Source organism: Sus scrofa, chromosome X (assembly GCF_054392235.1).
Source record: "Sus scrofa isolate SSC_HxYL_T2T_F1_AM1 chromosome X, Sscrofa_HxYL_maternal_Yorkshire_Landrace_v2.0, whole genome shotgun sequence".
NCBI classification, from domain to species: Eukaryota; Metazoa; Chordata; class Mammalia; order Artiodactyla; family Suidae; genus Sus; species Sus scrofa.
In genome coordinates this window covers 61,810,087-61,833,080 of record NC_139401.1, presented here as the reverse complement: position 1 = coordinate 61,833,080, position 22,994 = coordinate 61,810,087, and the positions used below count along the sequence as shown (strand labels likewise).

The following is a 22,994-nucleotide window of genomic DNA, read 5'->3' as shown; positions in this document are numbered from 1 at the left end:
TCAATGGACAGATCACATAGACAGAAAAAAAAATAAGGAAAAACTGGCCTTAGATGACAATTAGACCAGATGGACTGAATATACATATCCAGAACATTCCATCCAAAAGCAGCAGAATACACATTCTTTTTAAGCACACATGGAATATTCTCCAGGATAGCTCACATACTAGGCTACAAAATAAGCCTCAGTACATTTAAGAAAATTGAAAACATAACAACCATCTTTTCAGACCACAACACTATGAGACAAGAAATCAACTATAATAAAAAAATGCAAAAAACAAACACATGAATGCTAAATAAGAACCAATGAATCATTGAGGAAAATCAAAGAAGAAATAAAATGCCTGACAAGTGAAAACAAAAATACAAAGATTCAAAATCTATGGGATGCAGGAAAACCAGTTTTAAGAGGGCAGTTTACAGTGATTCAAGCTTACCTCAGGAAACAAGAAAACTCTCAAATAAACAAGCTAACCTTATACCTAAAGGAACTAGAAAAAGAAAAATAACCAAAGCCTGAAGTTAGTAGAAAGAAAGAAATCAGAAAGATCAGAGTAGAAATAAATGAAATAGTGACTATAAAAACAATAGAAAAAATCAATGAAACTCAAAAAGGATTAAATTTTTTAGTTTAAGACCAGATATCATAAAACTCCTAGAAGAAAACGCAGGCAGAATATTCTTTGACATAAATGGTAGTACTATTTTTTGGATATGTCTCTTCAGGCAAAGGCTGCAAAAGTGAAAACAAATGAGACCTAATTAAACTTAAAACCTTTTTTACAGCAAAGGAAACCATCAATAAAATGAAAAGACAATCTACTGAAAATATTTGCAAATGATCTGGCCAATAAGGGGTTGATATTCAAAATAAACATGCAGCTAATACAATTCAATATAAAAAAACTTATTAAAAAATGAGCAGAAGACCAGAATAGACATTTTTCCAAAGACATACAGATGGCCCACAGACACATAAAAATATGCTCAACATTGCTAATCATCAGAGAAATGCAAATCAAAACCACAATGAGATGTCACCTCACACCTGTCAACCTGGCTATGATCAAAAAGACTCCATATAAAAAAGTGTTGGCAAGGGTGTGGAGAAAACGAAATCCTTGCCATTGGTGAAAATGTATATTAGTGCAGTAACTGTGGAAAACAATATGGATGTACCTAAAAAACTAAAAATAGCAATTTCACTCCTGGGTATGTATATATCTGAAGAAAGCAAAAACACCCCCCTCATGTTCATAGTAGCACTATTTACAATAGCCAAGATGGGGAAACAACATAAGTGTCCATCAACAAATGAATGGATAAAGAAGTGGTGTGTGTGTGTGTGTGTGTGTGTGTGTGTGTGTGTGTGTGTGTGTTTGTGTTGGAATGTTATTCAGCCATAAAAAATGAACAATTCCCATTTACAACAGCATGGTTGGAACTGGAAGGTATTATGCTTTGTCAAATAAGTCAGACAAAGACAAATACCATATGTTATCAATCATAGGTGGAATTTTAAAAATAAAACAAGTGAATATAACAAAAAAGAGACAGACTCACAGATATAGAGAACAAATTAGTGGAAACCTGTGGGGAGATGGTAAGGGGGAGGGGCAAGATAGGGATAGGGGATTAAGAGGTACAAACTACCATGTATAAAATAAACTACATTGTCCAATTTATATATTGTACATCATAGGGAATATAGCCAATATTTTATTACAACCTTAAATGGAGCATAATTTATAAAAATTTTAATTCACTGTATTGTATACCTGAAATTAATATATTATAGCTCAACTATACCTTATTTTTTTATTTTTTACTTTTTTTCTCTTTAGGGCCAAACTCATGGCATATGGAGGTTCCAAGGCTAGGAACTAATCAGAGCTACAGCTTCCCAGGCTAGGTCTAATCAGAGCTACAGCTTCTGGCCTACACCACAACCACAGCAACATGGGATACAAGCTGTGTCTGCAAACTGCACCACAACTCATGACAATGCCTGATCCCTGACCCACTGAGTGAGGCCAGGGATTGAATCACATCCTCATGGATACTAGACAGATTTGTTTCCACTGTGCCACAATGGGAACTCCCAACTATACCTTAATTTAGAAAATAAAATAAATGAACTACACACAAACACATTTTAAAAATGTGCTATATGAGGAAATAGATTCTCCACTAGAGTCTCCAAAAGGAAAGCAGCCCAGCTGACACATTGAGTTTAGCCTATGGGAACAGAATTTGAACTTTCCAAAATGTGAGATAATAAATTTGTATTTTTTTTGAGAAACAAAATTAAAATGGGCCATATGCGCACAATGGAATATTATTCAGCTTTAAAAAAAAGAAGGAAATTCTGACACATGGACAAAATAGATGACCCTTGAGGACATTATGCTAAGTGAAATAAGCCAGTCATAAAATAGACATAGTATCATATTCCACATATATGAGGTATCTAGAATAGTCAAATTCATTGAGACAGAAAGTAAAATGGTGGTTGCTGGCGACTGGAGGAAGGCGAAAATAGGAAATTATTGTTTAACAATATGGAGTTTCAGTTTTGCAAGATGAAAGAGTTGTGTAGATAATTTACACAGTATTGTGAATATATTTACATTACTGAATGCTTAAAAATTAAGACTGTAAAACCTGGGTTCCCATGCTGTACAGTGGGAAAAAAAATTGTGTTCGGGGAAATAACAATAAAGAAAATAAAGTAACTCCTATATATTTCTGATTCTATTAAATACAATTTACTATGAAATAAAAAAGATTATAAACATATTTTGCATATTTTGCCACAATTAAAAATAATGTGTGTCTATTCTCCAAGTCCATGATTTTCTTTTCTGTGGAAAGGTTCATTTGTGCCATATATTAGATATATGATTCCACTTACATGAAATGTCCAGAGTAGGCAAACTCATAGTCAGAAAGGGGGAGGGAGTGGGATGGACAGGGAGTCTGGGGTTAATAGATGCAAACTATTGCATTTGGAGTGGATAAGCGATAAGATACTGCTGTATAGCATGGGGAACTATATCTAGTCACTCATGATGGAACATGATGGAGGATAATGTGAGAAAAAGAATTTATATATATGTGTGACTGGATACTTTGCTGTACAGTAGAAATTGACAGAACACTGTTAACCAACTATAATGGAAAAAATAAAAATCATTAAAAAATAAAACAAAAATTAAAAACAAAGAAAGTCGATTAGCAGTTACCAAGGCCTGGGGGGAGGGGGATAGTAAAGAGTTATTGCTTAATGCTTATAGAGTTTCTATTTGGAACAATGGAAAAGTTTCAGAAATAGGTAAGTGGTAATGGTTGCACAACACTGAATGTAATAATGCCACAAAAACACTTAAAAATGGCTAAAATTTTTAAATAAAAAGATTGACTTATCAGACACAACCTAGAATAGATTTATAAGGAGATCCTGCTGAATAGCATTGAGAACTATGTCTAGATACTCATGTCGCAACAGAAGAAAGGGTGGGGGAAAAAACTGTAACTGCAATGTATACATCTAAGGATGACCTGACCCCCTTGCTGTACAGTGGAAAAATAATTAAAAAAAAAAAAAAAATAAAATAAAATAAAAGATTGAATTGGCAAGTGTTATGCTACATACATTTTATCACAATAAAAACACCCCCAAAAAAGAGGGGAAATGATAATAACAGCTACAAGTACTACTCTTACTTCTGTGATCTAGTGTAACCATTCATGAAGTGTGTACTCCATACAAGGTACTATTTCCGGTACTGGGGAAACAGTCCTGAAGAATTGTGAGAAGAGACAGATGATACACAAGCCAAATAGAATCAGGAAACCTAATTTATAGCCTTAACACTGCTGTGGCCTTGGCACTATGTGGCTTCTGTTCTCCATGACCACTTGATGAGCCCCTGCCCAGAACTAAACCCTAGAGATATAGGTTGTAGGTCTATGTTTTATATATGGTCAATTTCACGGCAATGAGTAGCTAATCTGCAAGCAGGTTTTGCCCCTTCCCTCCCTCTGCCCTCTAGGTGGCCAACTTCCCCTTGTCCTGGATGAGCTTGATTGAGCCTCAAACCCAAGAGTTGCCTTGGAATAAGAGGACCCAGGCCAGGCACGGAGAATTTAGATGTTTCTCATACTTCACAATATTCCTCAGGTCCTGGCATTTCACTATCTTCACCCCTCCTTGACTCAGTTCTTTGAATGTCTGGGGAGCTCCTGGCACCGCCCTTTGCTTGCTTTTCATCCAGTCCAGGCTTATTGACTTTAACCACCTCCTCCCTTCCCCACTTCACCACCTATGGACTTTAAAAGCCCAGGATTCTCAACTTAAACAAAAGGAGGAGGGGGAGGGAGTGGAATGGATTGGGAGCTTGGGGTTAATAGATGCAAATCATTTTTGGAATGGATTAGCAATGAGATCCTAATGTGTAGCACTAAGAACTATGTCTAGTCACTTATGATGGAGCATGATAACAGGAGAAAAAAGAATCTATACATGTATGTGTACCCATACATGTATGGGTCACCATCCTTTACAGTAGAAAAAATTTGTATTGGGGAAATAACAATAAAAATTTTTAAAAAATAATGGGCCAATTCAGGGCCCAATTTAGGCATCAACTGAGTATTTGGTGTCAAACCGGCAAAATCACATTAAAGTCATTCATCCCGCAATTTGGCAAATATTTAAACAGCCCCTGCTCTGACCCAGGTGTTAGCAACTTCACTTAGCAGCCAGAATAATGACAATAACCATTTCTTGAGCACTTATTATGTGTTGGATACTTCCCTTGGATTGTCGCTGACTTTTCATACAACCCTGTGTAGAGGTGGGGCTTATACCCATTTTTTCAACAGAAAAGCTGAGATTCAAAGAGATGTGGGTAAGGTCATGAGAGGTCTGATGTACCTAAACCATTCCACAGCTCGTGTATGCTCCATACAACCAGTGCACCATACACTCTGCCAACAACACCTCACTTCAATGTATCCCCTATAATCCACGGCACACACTGCCCACTTCACCCATGTTTCTCTTGCATACTTCACATATAACATCTCTTTTAGACATACTGTCTATATCTAGTGTTTCTTGAATACCGCACAGAAACTGACCAGCACATCCCTATAGACAGACTTTACAAAGACAATGGTACAGTTCCTCCTTCCCTGGAACTTCACACAATACACATATGTTTGCACAGGCTATGCATATGATAAGTCTTGCCTCCCTCCCACCTGCTTGAGTATAAACATGCCTTTCAGAAATATAGTCACACTGTGTTCTGGCAACAAAATTAGGCACAGAGATTCTTCACTTATTCTTCCATATCCCCCTTTGAATAGCCTCCCTTCCCAGACCTGGTTTCTCTCCATGCCAAGCTATTTTCATTTTACCCACATATAGACCCCATGTGCAAACTCATACTCACTGACAGGCCCAACCCATGCTACACCCAGGAACTGCTAACTCCTCCCTTACTTCCTTTGTCTGTACCCATGACATTGGATTTGGAGTCACTTAGCTGAAGGTGGCTATAAAGACAGAGCTCCCTGGACCTTAGGGCAGACCAGTCTGGTAGGGCTATGCCCTTCTACTTGTCCTTGCACCTTTCAGGGTTGGAGTATTTTCCCTATATCTGTATTTATGGTGGAAGAAGATTAAGAAATGAGCCATTTTCTATGGCTCTTATCTTTCAGATATTTGGCCCAACATAAGGAGGAATTGGGGATGAGTGTTCATATAAGGTATGGAAGTGGGGTTTTCCCTGAGTTCAGACTTTAGAGTGATAAGGACTTGTTCTGCCTTCCCCCTTCCTGGAGGTAAACATCAGTGTCTTATTCTATGGTCCCTTAAATACAAAGATGCCAAGGTCTTTCTTTACTGTTTATATGCCTTTAGGTGACTCCTTCTTTGGCCCTATTTCTCTATTTCCCCAATCTGTCAAATAGAAACCAATTATGAGATCTACCCTATCACCATGAGAGAAGGAGAAAGCAAGGGAAGCCATATCAGGCCTGTCTAGACTGGAAGTTTTCTGCATGGTTACTTTTTCTCAAGTTTTCCCTCTGGGTCAGGGGCCATGCAGGGGTTTCCACGTATCATTTTAGGCTCAGAACTGATGTGTCAAAAGTAGTGTGTTGTAGTGTGATGAGTAAGCTAGCAGCTTTGTGGCCAAACTGCCTACACTTGATTCATTACTGGTTGTGTGACTGAAAGTAAGTTGCTAAATCTCTTTGACCTCAGTTACTCTGTCTTAGAAATGGGGTTCATTATGGTATCTTTTTCATGGGGTTATTTTGAGGATTAAATGAAAGGATGCAAAAGTTCCTGGTTCATTGAAAATAATCAATAAATGTTTGTTGAATAAATGAATAAACTAAGTAGTGTAGTTTCTACTCAGGCTCAAAATCACAAACTAAATAAATATTAAACATAACACCTGCCACTCTCTGTGTGTCCAACTGGAATGCAAGCTCCATGATGTCAGAGGCTTTATATCTATTTTGTGCCTCAAGATTCTAGAACAGGGCCTGGAGAATAGTAAGTGCTTGATAAATATTTCTTGAATGAATAGAAGAGCAATTGAATTAATACTCTATTCCAGGCACTGTGTTATGCATGTGGGACAGAGTTCTAAGATAATACTTGTCCTCACAGAGTTTATAATCTAATCATTAAATTGACAATCACACCAATAATTGAAACTGGGGTAAATGCTATTAAAGAAGCATGAAAGGTGCTATGAAAATGACACAAAAGGGATTTCCTAGTCTGGGAGGTGAGAGGGAGTCTTCCAGAACCAGTGACTATCTGAGCCTGAAGAAGAAGTGAATCAGATAACAAGTAAGGAAGAGAAGGTGGCAATGAGCTTGGATTGTGTAAAGGTCAGAAAATGGTCAGCACGGATGGACTGTGATGAGAAAGGGAATGAGTAGCGGGAAATGAGATTGGAGAGACTGGAAGAGGCCACATCATGTAGGGTCTTGTGGACCATGGTAAAGAATTTGGCTTGTGGTCCTCATGTGATAGGAAGACAATGGAGGATTTTGAGCAGGGGAAAGGCATAATCTGTTTTACAAAGGTTCTTCTGGGTTACTTGTGGAGAATGCAATTTTGGCAATTTTGGAAGCAAGGGTACCTGTTAGGAGGCTAAAACAGTTTTCTGGTAAGAGATCAGGTGGGGACTAAGCCTGACAGCTGGAAGTAAATGAGGGAAGGGGTGGATATATTAGGAATATATTCTGAGTATAGCAAGACTTTCTGATAGACTGGATAATGAGGTGGTGATAGAGAAAGAGGAGACAAGGATAACTTATGTTTCTGACTTGTCACCTGGTTATATAGTGATGCCATCTGTCTTTGATAGGTAATATTGTGGGAGAACAGGCCAGCAAGACACCCACACTGAGGTGTTAAACATGAGTCTGGAGCCCAAGAGGAAGCTGGGCATATTCAAAAGAATTTTAGGTCCTAGATGTGTTGGGGGAGCTGTGGGGCAGTTGTGAGCAGAAGAGCAACATGAACTAACTTTCATTTTAACATTACCATTCTGGATGTTGGGTTGAGAACTGACTTTAAGGAGACAAGGATGGACGACCAAGAAGGAGGTTATTTCAATCATAGAGGCAAAGCGTGATGGTAGCGTGGACCAGGGGGGTGGGGTGGAGATGGGAGAAATAGGATATATTTTGGAAAAAGAGCCAACAGACCTTGATGATAGATTTGGTCTTATAGGTGAAAGAGATAAGAAGATCAAAGATGACCCCTAAGTTTGAGGTTTGCCCAGTTGTGCTCATAATAGAGCCATAATCTGAGCTAGAGACTACTGGGGAAGAATAGGTTTGGGGGAAAGGTATTCCCACTGAAGGAAACCGGAGAAGGTTCCCCCACAGGGGAAAAAGTTTCTTTCCCTGACCTCCTTGTTCCTTTTACTTTTTCTTGCTTGTCTGAAACAAGCTTCAAAAGGAGTCCATACATTCTACATCAAATTCCACTATCAGAGAATCTCTCCTTCATGTTGATGCATAATGTTTTCTGGATTCTGCTAACACCACACATTATCCCTGGGAGATCACATCTACTCCTGTGACTTCAATTACTATTATTATTCTGATGACTTCCATTGTTCTTTCTATTGGATAGATGTTCTAGCCCTGAACACTTCGGAGTTCCAAACCCACATGGCCAACCATCTACTGGATATCTTCTCCTGGACATCCCACATGTACCCCAACCCTATTATGAACCAGTCTTCATATTGCTCCCTATACATCTATTCCTCTGCCCCAGTGTTCCCTAGGTGCATAAATGTCCCAGTGGATATCCAGAGTTCTGTGACCAAAAAACACGTAAGTCATTTTTGACTGCTCCCCACATCTAACGCAACACTGAGTCCCACACATACTATTTTCTGCACAGTACAGAGTCATGGTTGAGATCAGGTTCTAAAGCCAGGTTTCCTTGACTTATACTCTGATTCTGCAAGCTACTAGTGACTTAAACTTTCTGTGCCTCAGTGTTTTCACCTGCAAAATGGGAATGATGACAATAATATTTATACCTACTCCATAAGGCTATAAATTAATCCAGATAGAGCACTTAAAACAATTGCCTAGCACATAGTATTTAATACCTATGTGCTCTCTATGGTAATGGTGATGATGATAACAATTTCACAAATATCCCTCCTGATTATGACTGCCATAGTGTAGACTCCTTTCTTGCCTTAATCACAAGATTCTCCTAACTTAACTGAATTTGAATGCAACATATTTTCCATGCACCGTGCAGGGGACTGATATGACACAAAAGTTTATTAGATATTGTTCCTATCCCTCTGGAATCTGGAGAAGCAGTATAGACTTACACTTGATCTGACCAATATGGTAGCCACAAGCTTCAAGTGGCTATTAAGTTTTATTTTTATTTTATTATTATTATTTTTTGTCTTTTTAGGGCCACACCTGCAGCATATGAAGGTTCCCCGGCTAGGGGTTAAATCAGGGCTACAACTGCCTGCCTAAGCCACAGCCACAGCAACATGGGATCTGAACTGCATCTGCGCCCTACACCAGAGCTCATGGCTATGCTGGATCCTTAACCCAATGAGGGAGGCCAGGGATTGAACCTGCATCCTCATGGATGCCAGTCAGATTTGTTTCTGCTGAGCCACAATGGGAGCTCTAAGTTTTAACTTTAGATTTATTAAAATAAAATCATTTAAAATTAAATTCCTTAGTAAGGATAACCACATTTCAAGTGCTCATCAAGTTGGAGTCAGGCTACTCAGATTTATATCCTGGACTTCTCATTTCCAGCTGTGTAACTTTGGACAAATCACATAACCTATCAGAGCCTATCTTTTCATCTATTAAAGGGGCCTAATAATGATAATACCTACCTTAAACTGTTGCTATAAGGATAGAGTTAGTTAATACTTATAAAGTTTTCATAATAGCACTCAATAAATTTCAGTATTATACTTTAGCTGGAGTGACACTAAGAGTATCTCACAGAGAGGAAAGTACATGTGTACTGTATGTGTGTTCATCACACACACACATACACAAATGCACACACACACATCCTCTCAGAGAAAAGTAGTATTACCAGTTGATGAATCTTAAGGGCTAAGGGTTTGGTCTAGTAATTGGCAATGTGTGAATTCAGCACAGTGCACTGGATCCTCTCTGAGCTAGGATGCTGGAGAATCCGAGTTTTAGTTCTAGTAGTGGTTCTGGCCATGGCTCTAGAATTCATTTTCTGCATGACCTTTGGCACATTGTTTTCCCCTCAATGGCCTCGGTGGGGGTGATTTCACTGCTCTAGATGGTGTCTCTGCTCTACCAGTTGAAGCACTCTTTAAGGGTAATGATCCTGTTTCAAATGGCATAAAGGAGTTAACATAGATTTAAAAAAACATATGGCACATCTGAGGGATAGTATTTAATGTTCACATTTATCAAGTGCTAAATCTGCACTGGACACCATACATAATTTCATTCAATTCTCACAATAGCCCTGTGAGGTAATTTTTATCCTCCTTTTGCCAATGAAGAAATTCATGATAGAGAAGTAAGGGTTTGGAAAGGCAAAGCCCCTTCTCACCTTCAGAGAGTTAGTTGTAAGTAGTAAGGTAGACATTCAAACCCAAGTCTGTTTGGCACTAAAACCACACTTTCTGAGCCACCCATCATACTGCCTAGATGTTTAATGAAAGAGAGTAAGGCTATAGATGTGGGTGGAGTCACTTCGGTATAATTATGGAAGAAGCATGGAAGAGGGAGAGAGTGGAAACAGAGACCAATTAAAAGACTGTTTCATGGGAGTTCCTTGTAATGTAGCAGTTAAGTATCCGGCTTTGTCATTGCAGTGGCCCAGGTCGCCATCGGGGTACAGGTATGATACCTGATCTGGCAACTTCCACATGCCAGAGACCTGTCCAAAATAATAATAATAATAACAACAACAACAACAGCAATAATAAAGTTAACAACAACAACAAAAAAAGACTGCTGCATGATGGTAGGAAGTGATGGGGGTCATGAATTGGTGCAAAAACCATGGAAATGAAGAAAACAGAACAGATGAAGGACAACTCTCTGCCACTATATCACTCTATTGTCAACTTCTTGAAGGTAAGAACCATTTTTTTCATGTTTATATCCCACACAGACACACACACAGTATAATACAGCACTTTGCACACAAATCTACTGTTGATTAAATGGATTCAATTCAGTAAGTCACAAGACTGGGTGACTGATTTGGCCTAAGGAGAAGACCAAGACAGCTTCCAGATTTAGAACTTGAGTCTTAGGGAGAATTCTGAAGTTGTTTTCTGTAGAGTTTTAGAGTGCTCGAAGAATGTCTTAATAACCTTGCTTTCCCTACCCTAAGGTCTGTCCTTGGCAGTAATGCTGGCCTTCCCTCCCAATCATCTAGCCCTTTGGGCTAGGAAAGGGGCTGTTTCTCCTGGGATCCTCCCTTCCGCTTTTCCTGGCCTGGGCAGTGAGTCCCTCTTCATAGTATTTGAATCAGAGGAAACAGATAGACTGAGGAAGTGAAGAAAAAACAGGCTGCCTGGGCTCTGCAAGCCAATGTAAACACTTAGTGGTTTCCTGTTGTTGTAGCCCAAAGCGTCCCATGACATCATTCCTGGCCTTTCCAGAACACACTGTCTTAGCCCATTCTGCCAACCTGCCCAGAGCTGAGTATCAGTCACCCCCTTCCCCACCAGGGTTAAATCCTCCGGAACTGGAGAACTTTTCTGGGCCAACCACTCCCCACCTGCCCAGCCGGACACTCAGGCCTTTCTAGCCCTATAAGGTTTTGAAGGCTGCAAGCCGGACGTGCTACCCCACTTCCCAGAGGCCCAGTTGCTTGTGGGTCAGAGTAAAATTTCCCAAACCGGAAAAGTTATTTTACTTCTTTTAATGGATATTTGGAGTCAGGAGAAGGGGAGAAGGGTGTGACACACAGCCTCTGAGACAGGCCTTAACTGCTTCCTAACCTCTCTACTCCACCCAAGGACATACAGGTTTATATTCTCAGTGTTGGTCAAAATTTTCTAGAAACAGAACTGTAAGAACCCTTTCAAGACCTTGTAGTCTAGACTTTCCATGGTATAGATGAGAGCACTGAGGCTCAGAGAGGTAAAAGGAACACTATTAGTCAGTGCAGCATAAGCTATCCACTTCAGAAGTCTGAACCTGAGCTATTTCAATCCTGAGCAGGATGATATAGTTACAAGAGCTCTTGACAGGAAATTCGGAAACTCTAATTCCTCTATGAGAGCTTAGAAAAACCTATTTTTTTCTTTGGGCCTTGACTTAGACAGATATAATTCAATTCGAGACATAAAATGTTCATTGACAGCCTATTGTGCTTGATGGAGTTGGTGGCTCCTGGGGATGAGAAGAAAGCATGATGAGAACACTTCCCATTTCATAGGTTGGAATGGGAAGAAAATGAAGTGGATAATCTAAATTCTGTAAGTTACATAAAGCCTGTGCGGACTCCATGCCCCTGTATCCAGGAAGACTCAAACCATAATCAAGGGTCTGGGGTCCTTTAGGGCTGCAAGTGCCCTCCCCACTCTCTTCACAAGGCAGCAGAGAGCTCTCATTGAGCCAGAGTTCCATTTGCAAAAATACTTTCCCAGTTCTAGTCTCATTAGCTGGGTACATTTTCATAGAGAGGTGGTGAGGTCCTAAATTATTGTCTGGAAATCAAGCCAAACACATTATGGTAATTCATATATCCAGCAGTAATTGGATTTCAAGATGTAGCTGTGCCATGGACTATAGGTGATTTGAAATAGCTTTTTAATCAATCAAGTTCATCACAGTCTAGATTAGCAAGTAGAATTCAGAAGCACATTTAGGGGAAAGGATAACTATTCCTACACCCAAAGATACATAGGGCAATGTGAAGTCATTCTGTTAGCCAATCAATTTAACCATAGAATGGATTAGACAAAATGCACAGAAAATAGCGACTCGTTTAGATGCCTGGAGACATACAGATGCAGGAGGCTGCACATGCACATTGGGAGACACAAAGTAACACACATACACATACTTTCGGAGCAGTAGGCACACAGGAAACACACACACACACACACACACACACACACACACACACACACACCCCAACTGGAAGCTATGGAAAGAGAGCTGTCTGGGAGTTGTCGAAGGTTACTTTCTGAACCCCTGCTCATCTTTCTCCTTCCTCCCCCAACAATCATCCTAATTCAAATACTCTACAGTATTTTTTCAGAAGAAATCTTAGAAAGCCATCCCCTCCCCACAACACCCTTACTCACTCCTACTCCACTGCATTAGACTCTCATTACCCATACATCACCCGGACAACAGCAAAGATCTTCTATCAAGTTTCCCTAATGTCGGTATCTTTCCATTAATATATCTTCCATATGGCTGTCTGCCAGAGGGGATCTTTCCACAGCTCAGCCCTGTTCTTGCCTCATCCCTACCAAAATCCTTCCTTTTCTCCCCACTGTCAGCACAAGCTAACCCAGATACCTGACATTCATGGAGTGAACAAAATCTGCAGCTCCTTGTTCCTGATCATTCCCTCTGCCCTCCAGAAAGCAGATGGCACCTTGCCCAGCTCCTTAGCCATGCCCACTACAAGCTCTCCTGCCCCTTGTGCTATTACTCCCTTGAACTAGAACCACTCCCTTCCTCATTTATCTAAATCCTACTTATTTTAGTTTTTCCTGGGTAGTTTGAATTTTCAGAAGGGTGACTACATTTCTGCCATGAAAATTGTTGTAATGTTGTCATCCTTTAAGGCCTAACCCTAAAGTAACCTCTTCTGTGAAGTCTGCCTCTAATCTCCCCAAAGCACTGTATTACAGAACTGAACTTAGCCCATTCAGCCTTCACAGGTATGTGTGTCATGGTCCTCAGAGGAGAGCTGCTGGAGGAAAAATGATTCCCTCATGCCAGTGCCTGTGCTGGCACTCTTCTTGTGGTATTGCATTACAGTAACTGACAAATCACTGACGAAGCCAAGGCTTCTGGAATCTCGGTCTCTTTTGAGTTACCCTATTCTAGTCAGGGGTTTGAGTCTTGGTACTGCCACTAGCTTGCTGTGTGACTATGAGCAAGTCTCATCCCCTCAGTTTTCTCTAGGATACTTCCAGTTCTGCATTCTATTATTGCAAGATGCAGGGTTTTATGCAGCTACTCCCATTAGGATGTCTGTGATGAAGTATGGGCACTACCATTATCATTCCTTCTCTCTCTTTCTCTGCCACCCCACTTCCTCTCTTTCTCTCTTCTCTGTTTTCTGTTTTCCTCTCTCTTCTCTCTTCTTCTTTCTTTTTCTCTCTCTCTTCCCCCTCCCACCCACTCCCTATCCCTCTCCTTGTATCTTTAAGTTTCTTTTTACCTCTCTCTCCCTCTTCTTCCATCGCCTCTGTCTCTCCTCCTTCTTTGTCTCTGCCCCTTCCTTTCTGCCTCTATCTCTTTCTTGTCTCTCTGTCTCTTATCCTATCTCTCTGTCTCTGCCCCACCACCAATCTTAGAGGGTGAATTTAGCTGAATATCTTCTAACTCAAAGCAGCGTTGATGCTTCCTGAGTGTTGCTGGTGAGTAGAAGTAGAAATTAAATACCTCCGGGGCCTCAGGAATCTCAAATCCCCCACCCCTCCACTCAGAAAGGGCTCACAGCGCTAAGGAAGAAGGCAGCAGGAGGAAGGGTCTCATAACTGGGTCCTAGTCTCCGGCTTTTCACTCACAGAAAGGGCATTGCCCACAGACCATGAAGGATCTTCATCTCCTAAATGATCTGAGCCAGAGGTTCTTAACAACCAACAACCTCTTCCTACTCCCCACCCTATCATTTTACAGATGTGCAGATGGAGGCACATAGACAATGGCCCCCCACTCCACAGTGAAGTAATAGAACTGGAACTAGAATGCTGGTCTCCTGACTCCTAGTCAAATGTTCTGAAAAGATTATAAAATTGATTAAATAACATCAGTTGAAAGGCACTTTTCAGAGCATTTTGCTAGGAGAAGAGAAGGCTGAGGATAGTGACGTGTAGGGTGGATATCTATCTGAATTGACAGATATCCAGATTGTGAACATTTGAGGACAGGGTCCAGGTCTTTTTGGTCTCCAGTGAAAGTCCAACACAGGGTCTGACACTGATGAATATATGAGGGAGGGAGCTGCCATCAGGGCATTTGGGGGACACTGATGGTTCCTCCCAGCTCTAGGTGTTTATATAAAACACCCCAGAAACTTGAAAATCAAAGGATCAAGGAATTCAGTCTCAGTCTGTTCTAAACCTGTTCAGTCAAGAGTTCCCCCTCCACCAACCCCCAAAATCAGTTTCTCTTTGTAGAAGGAGTAATAACATCTGCCTCATCTGGCTCCCTGGGGCTTGGAACAGTTGCAGTGAAAAAAAAAAAAAAGGTAGAGCTTTGACAAAAACAAGACAACACTCTGCTAATGTGATGGCTGGGTGCTATGGTGATATCCCAGCTAGCAATTATGCTCTTAGCGGGGGCAACTGTGGGCACGGAATGAGTCATCCGCTTACTCTCAAAGCCAGAGGCCTTGAAAGGGGAGAAATGAAGTGAGCCTTTCCTTAAGGGTTTTTTCTATAAAGGGGGGCCAGAACAGGGGTGGACTGAACCCCCCTCCCAAACATACATGCTGAGCCCCAGGTTCTGCTCCAGCCCCTTAAGGACTAAATGTCTAGCTTAAACAAAAACTGTAAATATCTGCTATTTAATTCAAAGATACCAAGTCCCCAAGCCATTGGAGCCCCTGAGGGACTAAAAGTCAGAATCTCCAATTTCTGTTCTACAGCCAGACTTGGGCTCTAGTTCTGACTATAACTAATTTATTCTGACTGCAGGAAGATTGCATTCCCTCTCTGATTCCTTTTCATCTGTAACATACAGGATAATATAGATGCCTAACATTATCTTTCAAGGGTCCTGGACTGAAATTTAGAATACGTGGGTTCTAGTCCTAGCTCTGTCACAACAACTAGGATTTTTGACAAGTTCTTTCCTAGGCCTCTGTTTCTGCAACTATAAAATGAAGCACTTGTCTAGATGCTTAACACTGTGTTTCAGGAGTTCTGGACTGAGATTAAAGAAATCTGAGTACTACTCAGATTGCCACAGATTGAATCATTGTCTGAGTTTAGATTGGTTTCATCCTATCTCTGGGCCTCCTCTGGGCCTCCTTTCCCCTACTTATATCATAAAGGGATATGATCTGTAAGTTATCTAAACACACTCTCTAATAGCCTGTGATTCTAGAATTTAACAAGCACTATAAATGAAGTGAAGGGAGGGGGAGACCATGCCCAGAATAATTTCTAATAAACTAGCAGTGATTGCCCTCTATAGGTTTGACATGAAAGAGCAGGCCCAACTAGATTTGACCTGCTAAGGTCAACTCTGCGGGAAATGCTGAGGCAAGATTGCCAGAGACTGAATTAAGACAGACTTTCTGGCTGCTCCCTAATGAGAGGGATCCAGATAGAAGTGTGTGCTGGGAGACCCCATCTTCCTTCCCAGCCACAAGTAAGGCAAGAGGCTTTCTAGAGGCAACAGCTAGAGGAGTCTGCCATGAATAAAGTAGATAGATTTTGGGGGAATGTGGATTAGTGTTTGAAGATGGAGTGTGACTGTGCTGTTAGGATAAATATGAAAACAGTAAGTTCTTTGGCTCAGAAGTTTTCACAGGTGAGGCAAAGAATTCTTAACATATGGCAGGAGCTGCTCAAATTAAAATGTTTAGCACCCATCTACTCCTTGCCTTCCTCAGAGTAGAAGCAATTCATATCTTGGCAGAAGACCCAGTATAACATTAGTACGGAAATGAGAATCTAAATCATAGGAAGGAGAATAAATACTGGAAAGGGCTCAGTATTTGGGGAAGACCCTAAGGTCTAGAGAATTTATAAGCTCAGTGCTAGAGTTTAACGACATTTGCGGCAATCTGTGGACTCATTCTTGCAGGGCATTATGTGCTGGAGGCTTAGGATGGATTCAGATATGGGGTTCTATTACAGAAACAGGCACATACTAAGTCTTGTATTGTTGTCGTTTTATTTTCCATTATAGATGTATGGGCCAAATCATGAAACCCTATATTCCCTTCCCCCTCCCTCCTTAGTTAAAAAGTCAGACCATCCAAAGCATATGCAAGGGGGAAAACAGAGGAATACAATGTTCTCCTGTGACAGAGGTGATTAGAGCTCTAGTTCTTATCTTTTTTTTTAATATAATGATTTTTATTTTTTGCCGTTATAGCTGGTTTGCAGGGTTCTGTCAATTTTATACTGTACAGCATGGTGACCCAGTTACACATACATGTATAGATTCTTTTTTCTCACATTATCATGCTCTATCATAAGTGACTAGACATAGTTCCCAGTGCTACACAGCAGGATCTCATTGCTTATCCATTCCAAAGGCCATAATCTGCATCTATTAACCCCAAGCTCCCAATCCATCCCACTCCCCCCTCTTCCCCCTTGGAATATAAGGCACAAATGAAACTTTCCACGGAAAAGAAAATCATGGACTTGGAGAACAGACTTGTGGTTGCTCTAGTTCTTCTTCTGATTCACTATATAAACCAGATCATGTCCAAGCCTCTCTCCGGGTCTCAGTTTCCCCACCTTAAACAGTAAGGGCTTGGATTTGATGAGCTCCCAGGCTTCTCCCACCCCTGACATTTTACCTGATTCTTTTTATAATGTTCTATGACATCCTCCCCCTACCAAAATAGGGCCCAGCCATTTACTAAGGTCTTCCAAGGCTCTCCCTAACATCCTAGCTCCAACTCCATCCCTTCATCCCACCCCTTTGTACTCAGCTGCTGTCTACAATGGGTACAGTCTTCTTTACTTTTGGTTGGAAATTCTAATCATCTACATCTGATATGGTGAGTTAACAAAGATTGATACAATATTCCTCTGAGGTGATAGAACTCTCAGATCTGCCACTACTCTGGTGTGCTCTTGGGAAAATCCCTCCTTTCACTACAATTCATTTCCCCCATTTTTAACATAAGAACAGTGGACTAGAATGGTCTCTGAAAGCAGCTCATTTTTTCAAGTTCTTTCACTTTTAGGTAATGAGAAGATGGAGGCTGTCTCTGATGTTTTGTTGTAATCTTGATCTTCTTTCAGTGCTTCTTAAATGGAAACCTCTCCCTGCTCAATCTCTCACCTATGATAAGGATTTCCAACACCATACCCTAAAGAGGAAAACCAGATTTCCATTACACTTCCTCAACGCCTGGACCTGTCTCCTCCTCCCCACCTTGTTTCTACCACAAACAAAAAGTACTTCTTTCTTAATCGAGGAGTTTGTGAGAGATAATTGTTTATTGTGAGAAACACATGAAATAAAGATAGAAAATTGCTTTTTACTCTATCAGATGATTGCCCACATATGTTGCCATTACTTTATTACACCAGCCCTATCCTTACTGATTCCCATAAGCTACTCTCAGAAAAACCACAGATGGACCCTGTAATAGAGATTTCAAAGGATATTTTATTTGAAAGTTTTGTAAACAGAATTACACTCACAGCTGAAGCAACAGTGAGAGTTCAACTCAACCTCCCAGCTCAGCCTAGTTGCCTGGGGCTCTTCCTTAGACACCCTGGTGGCTTGACTTGAGGTCAGACCTGAGGCAATCCCTTCTCTCCTTCCTGGAAGCCAGTTCCAAGAGAGATGAGAGATGCTTGGAACCACAGGAAAAGCCAGGAGGCTCTACTACAAGAGCATGCTTGTAGGAGAAAGACAAGGGGGTGGGGGGGGGGAGAGGAGAAAAAGTGGGAAAGTGGAAAAATATTCAACATCAGCGAGGATTGGAGGTAGACCCGTTGTGGGTACTGAAAAGTGTTTGGAAGAAAAAAAAAAAAGAATTATAAATGAGTAAAAATCGAAAAATATTTTTAAAAAATCTCAAAGAGGAAATCACTTCCCTATTCTTGTCAACAAATCTAATTTCCTCGTTTCTATCTATGCAGTGTGTAACAATAACATTTCATGTCCATTAGTGACTACATACTGTTATTGTAGCTGAGATAGTATGGCTAATAATGACTAATATATCACAGTTAATGATGGTTCATGCTATATCTAAAATATTATGAAAAAAATCACAGAGCTGGGAAGGACAAAATGTGATGAAGAAGTTATGGAGTTAGAGTGATACTCTGGGTTCAAGCCTGACTTGACTCTTATCAGTTTAAAGTCTCTTAGCATCTTCAAAGACCTCCTTTATGATTCTAAAGAGCATTTGTCCCAGGAGCATTACAGAGAGCAATGCTACAACCTGGCTATTCCTGGGCACTGCTGGTACCATTTGCCATCAATACCCATAACCAGTCAGATATCCACAGCCATAGGTAACTGATGTTGATTTTCTATTGTTATCATCCCTCAAAATTTGCCCAACTAGACTGTAGTCTAGATGGAGAACAGGGATGAGGTGATGTGAGTGGAGAAGTGGTTGAAAGGGAAATACAGCACAAATCCAGGAAAAATTATCCTCTATTCCTCCTGGTCACTCAAAGAAGAGAAAATGTTAGGGTAGGGTGGGGGGAGGGAGTTGAAGCCTACCTGGCTTTGCCCTTAAGCCATCTCCTTTGGGGTGCCCCCCGATGATGAGGAGAAGTCTACCCTTTAGGCCCTGGTCAGCTGACTGGCAGAGATTGCCATGACCTGGGAATACTCTTGAAGGATACTTTGCCAAATCCAAAGCCAAAAATCCTTATCTATAAACAAAACATTAAAAAAAAGGAGTTCCCGTTGTGGCACAGTGGTTAACGAATCTTACTAGGAACATGAGGTTGCAGGTTTGATCCCTGGCCTTGCTCCGTGGGTTAAGGATCTGGCGTTGCCGTGAGCTGAGGTGTAGGTTGCAGACACAGCTCGGATCCCATGTTGCTGTGGCTCTGGCGTAGGCCGGAGGCTACAGCTCCGATTAGACCCCTAGCCTGGGAACCTCCATATGCCGCGGGAGCGGCCCTAGAAAAGGCAGAAAGACAAAACAAAACAAAAATGTAAAAAAACTAGCAAGAGGGAGGAAGGTAAGGTGGATTATACCCTTTTAGACCACTGGGCCCATCACAGGATTCCACTGGGCCTTAGCTTCTGGTGAGCCAGGGCTAAAGCATAATAGTGCCAAAAGAGGACAAAGAGCGTAGGCACCAGCAAGACACTGGTGCACATGCCCACAGTGGCTGTGACAGAAGCAGTGAGCTGGTCTAGGGCAGAGAGAGGGTAGACATCTCCATAACTGACAGTAGTCAGGGTTATGACAGTCCACCAGAAACATGTAGATATGTCTCCAACGTGAGGCTCAACCTGACCTTGCGTGGACATATCCAAGAACTTCCCATAGAGGAAGAGCAAGCCAAAGAATAAGATCTCAGCCACCCAAACCAGGAGAGAGGCACACATCTCCTCCCAGGAGTAATAGAGGGTATGAACCAGGACTCTAATGGCCAGGGACTTGTCAAGAAAGCCCAGGAAATGAACCAGAGTGAAGTTGGCAGAGGAGCAATCCAGCTGGACCTCTGTCTCCTAGAAGAAGATGACCAGAACATACATGGTAAAGAATGTAGCAATCATGGAGAAGCACTGGGGATAAAAGAGGCATGTCAGAAGTACCCTCACTTGCCAGTCATCCCACCTCTGTAACTATACTCCCACCCTTCTTTGTCTCCCTTTTTTGAGGATTCCCTCAAATTGTTCTGAATATCTGTAGATTCAGGGCCCAAGCACCATGCCAAGTGTGTAGCCACTGTGGAAACTTTGCAGGGTCCTTTGGGAGTACAAGTGTCTAGCATGGCACTACACACTGTTAATGAGTTACCTTGGCCCCTAGAGAACACTGGAGTTGGTCAAGAAGCACCCAGGGCCAAGGCTTCCAAGCATTCTGTAGTCTCTGGCCTTCAGTGGGGTTCAACTGAAGGTGCTCATCCACATACATATTCTCACAGGCCTCCCAAGACAGGAAGTCCTGAGTTTGGGCATTCTTGTCACTCAGCTTGAGCCAGCAGCAAGATTCCAGTGGCACTTCTGTCAGGTCCTAACAAGCCAACTCCTCCTCTAGGACATCCTGACAAATGGCAGGGCTGTGTAGCTGCCCAGTAGAGTAGTAGCCTAGCACATAGTTAGAGAGTTCAGGATTTCAGTCAAAGAAAAACCATCCAACCAGTGGACACTGAGCAACTGGGGTGCCAGGTGGGGGTGGCACAGTCAACTTGTAAAGGTGGATGCCTGGGAAGACCTGCACAGTGAGAATTTAAGTCTCGTGGTGTGTGCCCCCTATGCTCAAGATCCATTTATCGTCTGAGCCCTCCATGGCAAACTGTGAACCTGCTTCTTGGCTTGCTAGAGTGCACTAGCAAGAGGAGGGATGACAGGGGTTATGATAGGGTCCTCCTGCCTTCCTCTCCCTTCCCAAGCTTGGCCAGGGAAGGAAGAGGCTGAGAGCCACAGAAGTGATGTGGTAGCCCAGGCACCCAAGAAAGGCTACCCCAGGCAGGGAGCTGAGAGTTGCTTCCTTCTGGGTCTTTAAGCATCAGGAAGACAGCCAGCTCTCAGATGTGGACACAGTAACAAGCCAGAGTCTCTCTTGGGCCCAGAAATTCCAGGAGCAAAGCCAGCCTAGCATGGAAACAGCTTCTATCTTTCAGAGGATCTTGGGAAATGCCTGACCTGGTAACTCTGAGAGAACAATTGTGCCACAGTACACAGCAGTGTAAGTCACAGACAGGCAAATGCCAACTAAATGGCCAAGATGGGAAGAAGGATGTTTCTCATCCTGTCCCTCACTTTGAAAATTTGGAACAGAGGTGGAGTAGGGGAGGCAATAAAAAGATGAGTGCTCATTGCTAATCCATTAACTCCAAGCAATAAAATTCTACTGTATAGCACTAGGAACTATGTCTAGTCACTTATGATGGAGCATGATAATGTGAGAAAAAAGGATGTGTATGTGTGTATGTGTGACTGGATCACCATGCTGTACAGTTGAAAATTGACAGAACACTCTAAACCAGCTATAATGGAAAAAAATAAAAATCATTAAAAAAAGGAGTGCTGAAAGAGGCTAAGTGCCAGGAATAGGGAATGAAGATGGATGAGGGGGTGACAAGGGAAGCTGTAGGGACTTAGAGATCCCTAGCCCTCACAGGGACTAGGAAATACCTGACTTGAGAAACTGGCTAGGGGATCGACAGACCTGACAATGATGGTTTTTAACTCCATCTCCCCTGGCACCTGGTCCCAGGCACTTGTCAGCAGCACCACCAGCACTAGCAGCAGCAGCGCCGACCTCTCTCTACTGGGCGCCCTAAAATTGCTTTGGGCTTAATGAGTTCCTTGCCTGGGAAAAGAAAAGAGTAAGAACAGAATGGAGGGGTGGGGAGAGCAGAGGAGAGAGAGAGAGGGTAGGACAAGCACAGAAAGGCAAACCAGAGGAGTCAAAATACATACTCATATCAATGTTTCAATGCTTCCTACTCCCTGACAGGCAGCCTGCTGGGGCCTCCTATTTTTGTCCCTGATGGCAAAAAAGTAAGAAGTCACAGGCACTCACCTCTAGTTTGGAGACTTCACAGCTCTCACCTACCAACTCACCCCCGCCCCGCACCCTGTCCTTGGCCAGCCCCTGTTCACTCACTCGGCTGTTTTGCATGATCCACAAACTCTGGCAGTTAAGGGACTGGTGGCTGGCTGGGCGGTAGGGCCGGTAGAGCTGGGACGGGTGGTATAATCAGCATTGTCACCACGTCTGGAGTTTGTGACTGCTCCTGCATGGAGAGATAAAAGGCCCCAGGACTCATGGAATAGCTGGTGAGGAGCTGGGGTTTTCCAGGAGCCTCTTCTTCCTGCCGTGGCCAGAAGAGCAAGTGCTGAGAGGCAACAATCTGGTTCGGGACTATATGTGTTCCTGCCAGAGTGCTTAGGGAGGCTGTCCTGGCCCCCAGCCTGCAGGGAATCAGACAAGAGACCCTGGCCAACTCTGCTGCTCCTCCTTCCTCCCCCGGCTCAGTTCCAGTCCAGAGCAGAGGGAGGGGAGGAGGCAGCTAGAGGAAAAACAGGAAGTTAGGTGGTCAGGCTCCAGCCAAGAGGCCACCTCACAAAAGGAGTTAATATTTCAAATAGCTCTTTTCCCCCACCCCAAGCAAACCAGCCCTGCTCTAATATTTTGAACAACTTTCTCCCCATCTCCCCCTCCCCCAGCTCCATTATAGTCCTCTTATCAGAAGCATGCAAAGGAGAATGGCATATCAGGAGAGGGACAAGTGGGGGCTAGAAGACAGCCTGGAAGGCTAGATATGCTCCTGGATATATCCAGCTGTTTCTGCACACTCATTTTTCTTTCCTTTTCTGCAGATGCCCTGGTGCCCATGTTGAGGGTAG

The 22,994-nt window shown here is 42.2% G+C and overlaps 1 protein-coding gene across 2 annotated transcripts in view; it reads right to left on the bottom strand.

Moving 5' to 3' along the window:
* The window catches only part of MSN (moesin), a 123,466-nt gene extending 100,981 nt beyond the window's left edge, over positions 1 to 22,485 (bottom strand). Inside the window, exon 1 of one of the 2 annotated variants that reach the window (XM_085006406.1) lies at positions 22,168 to 22,485. In XM_085006406.1, the coding sequence (XP_084862532.1) occupies positions 22,168 to 22,266 (99 nt within the window). In that variant the 5' untranslated portion in view covers positions 22,267 to 22,485. The remainder of the gene's footprint in view (positions 1 to 22,167) is intronic. The other variant, XM_013986219.3, reaches the window with a different exon arrangement.
* Positions 22,486 to 22,994: the final 509 nt, after the last annotated feature.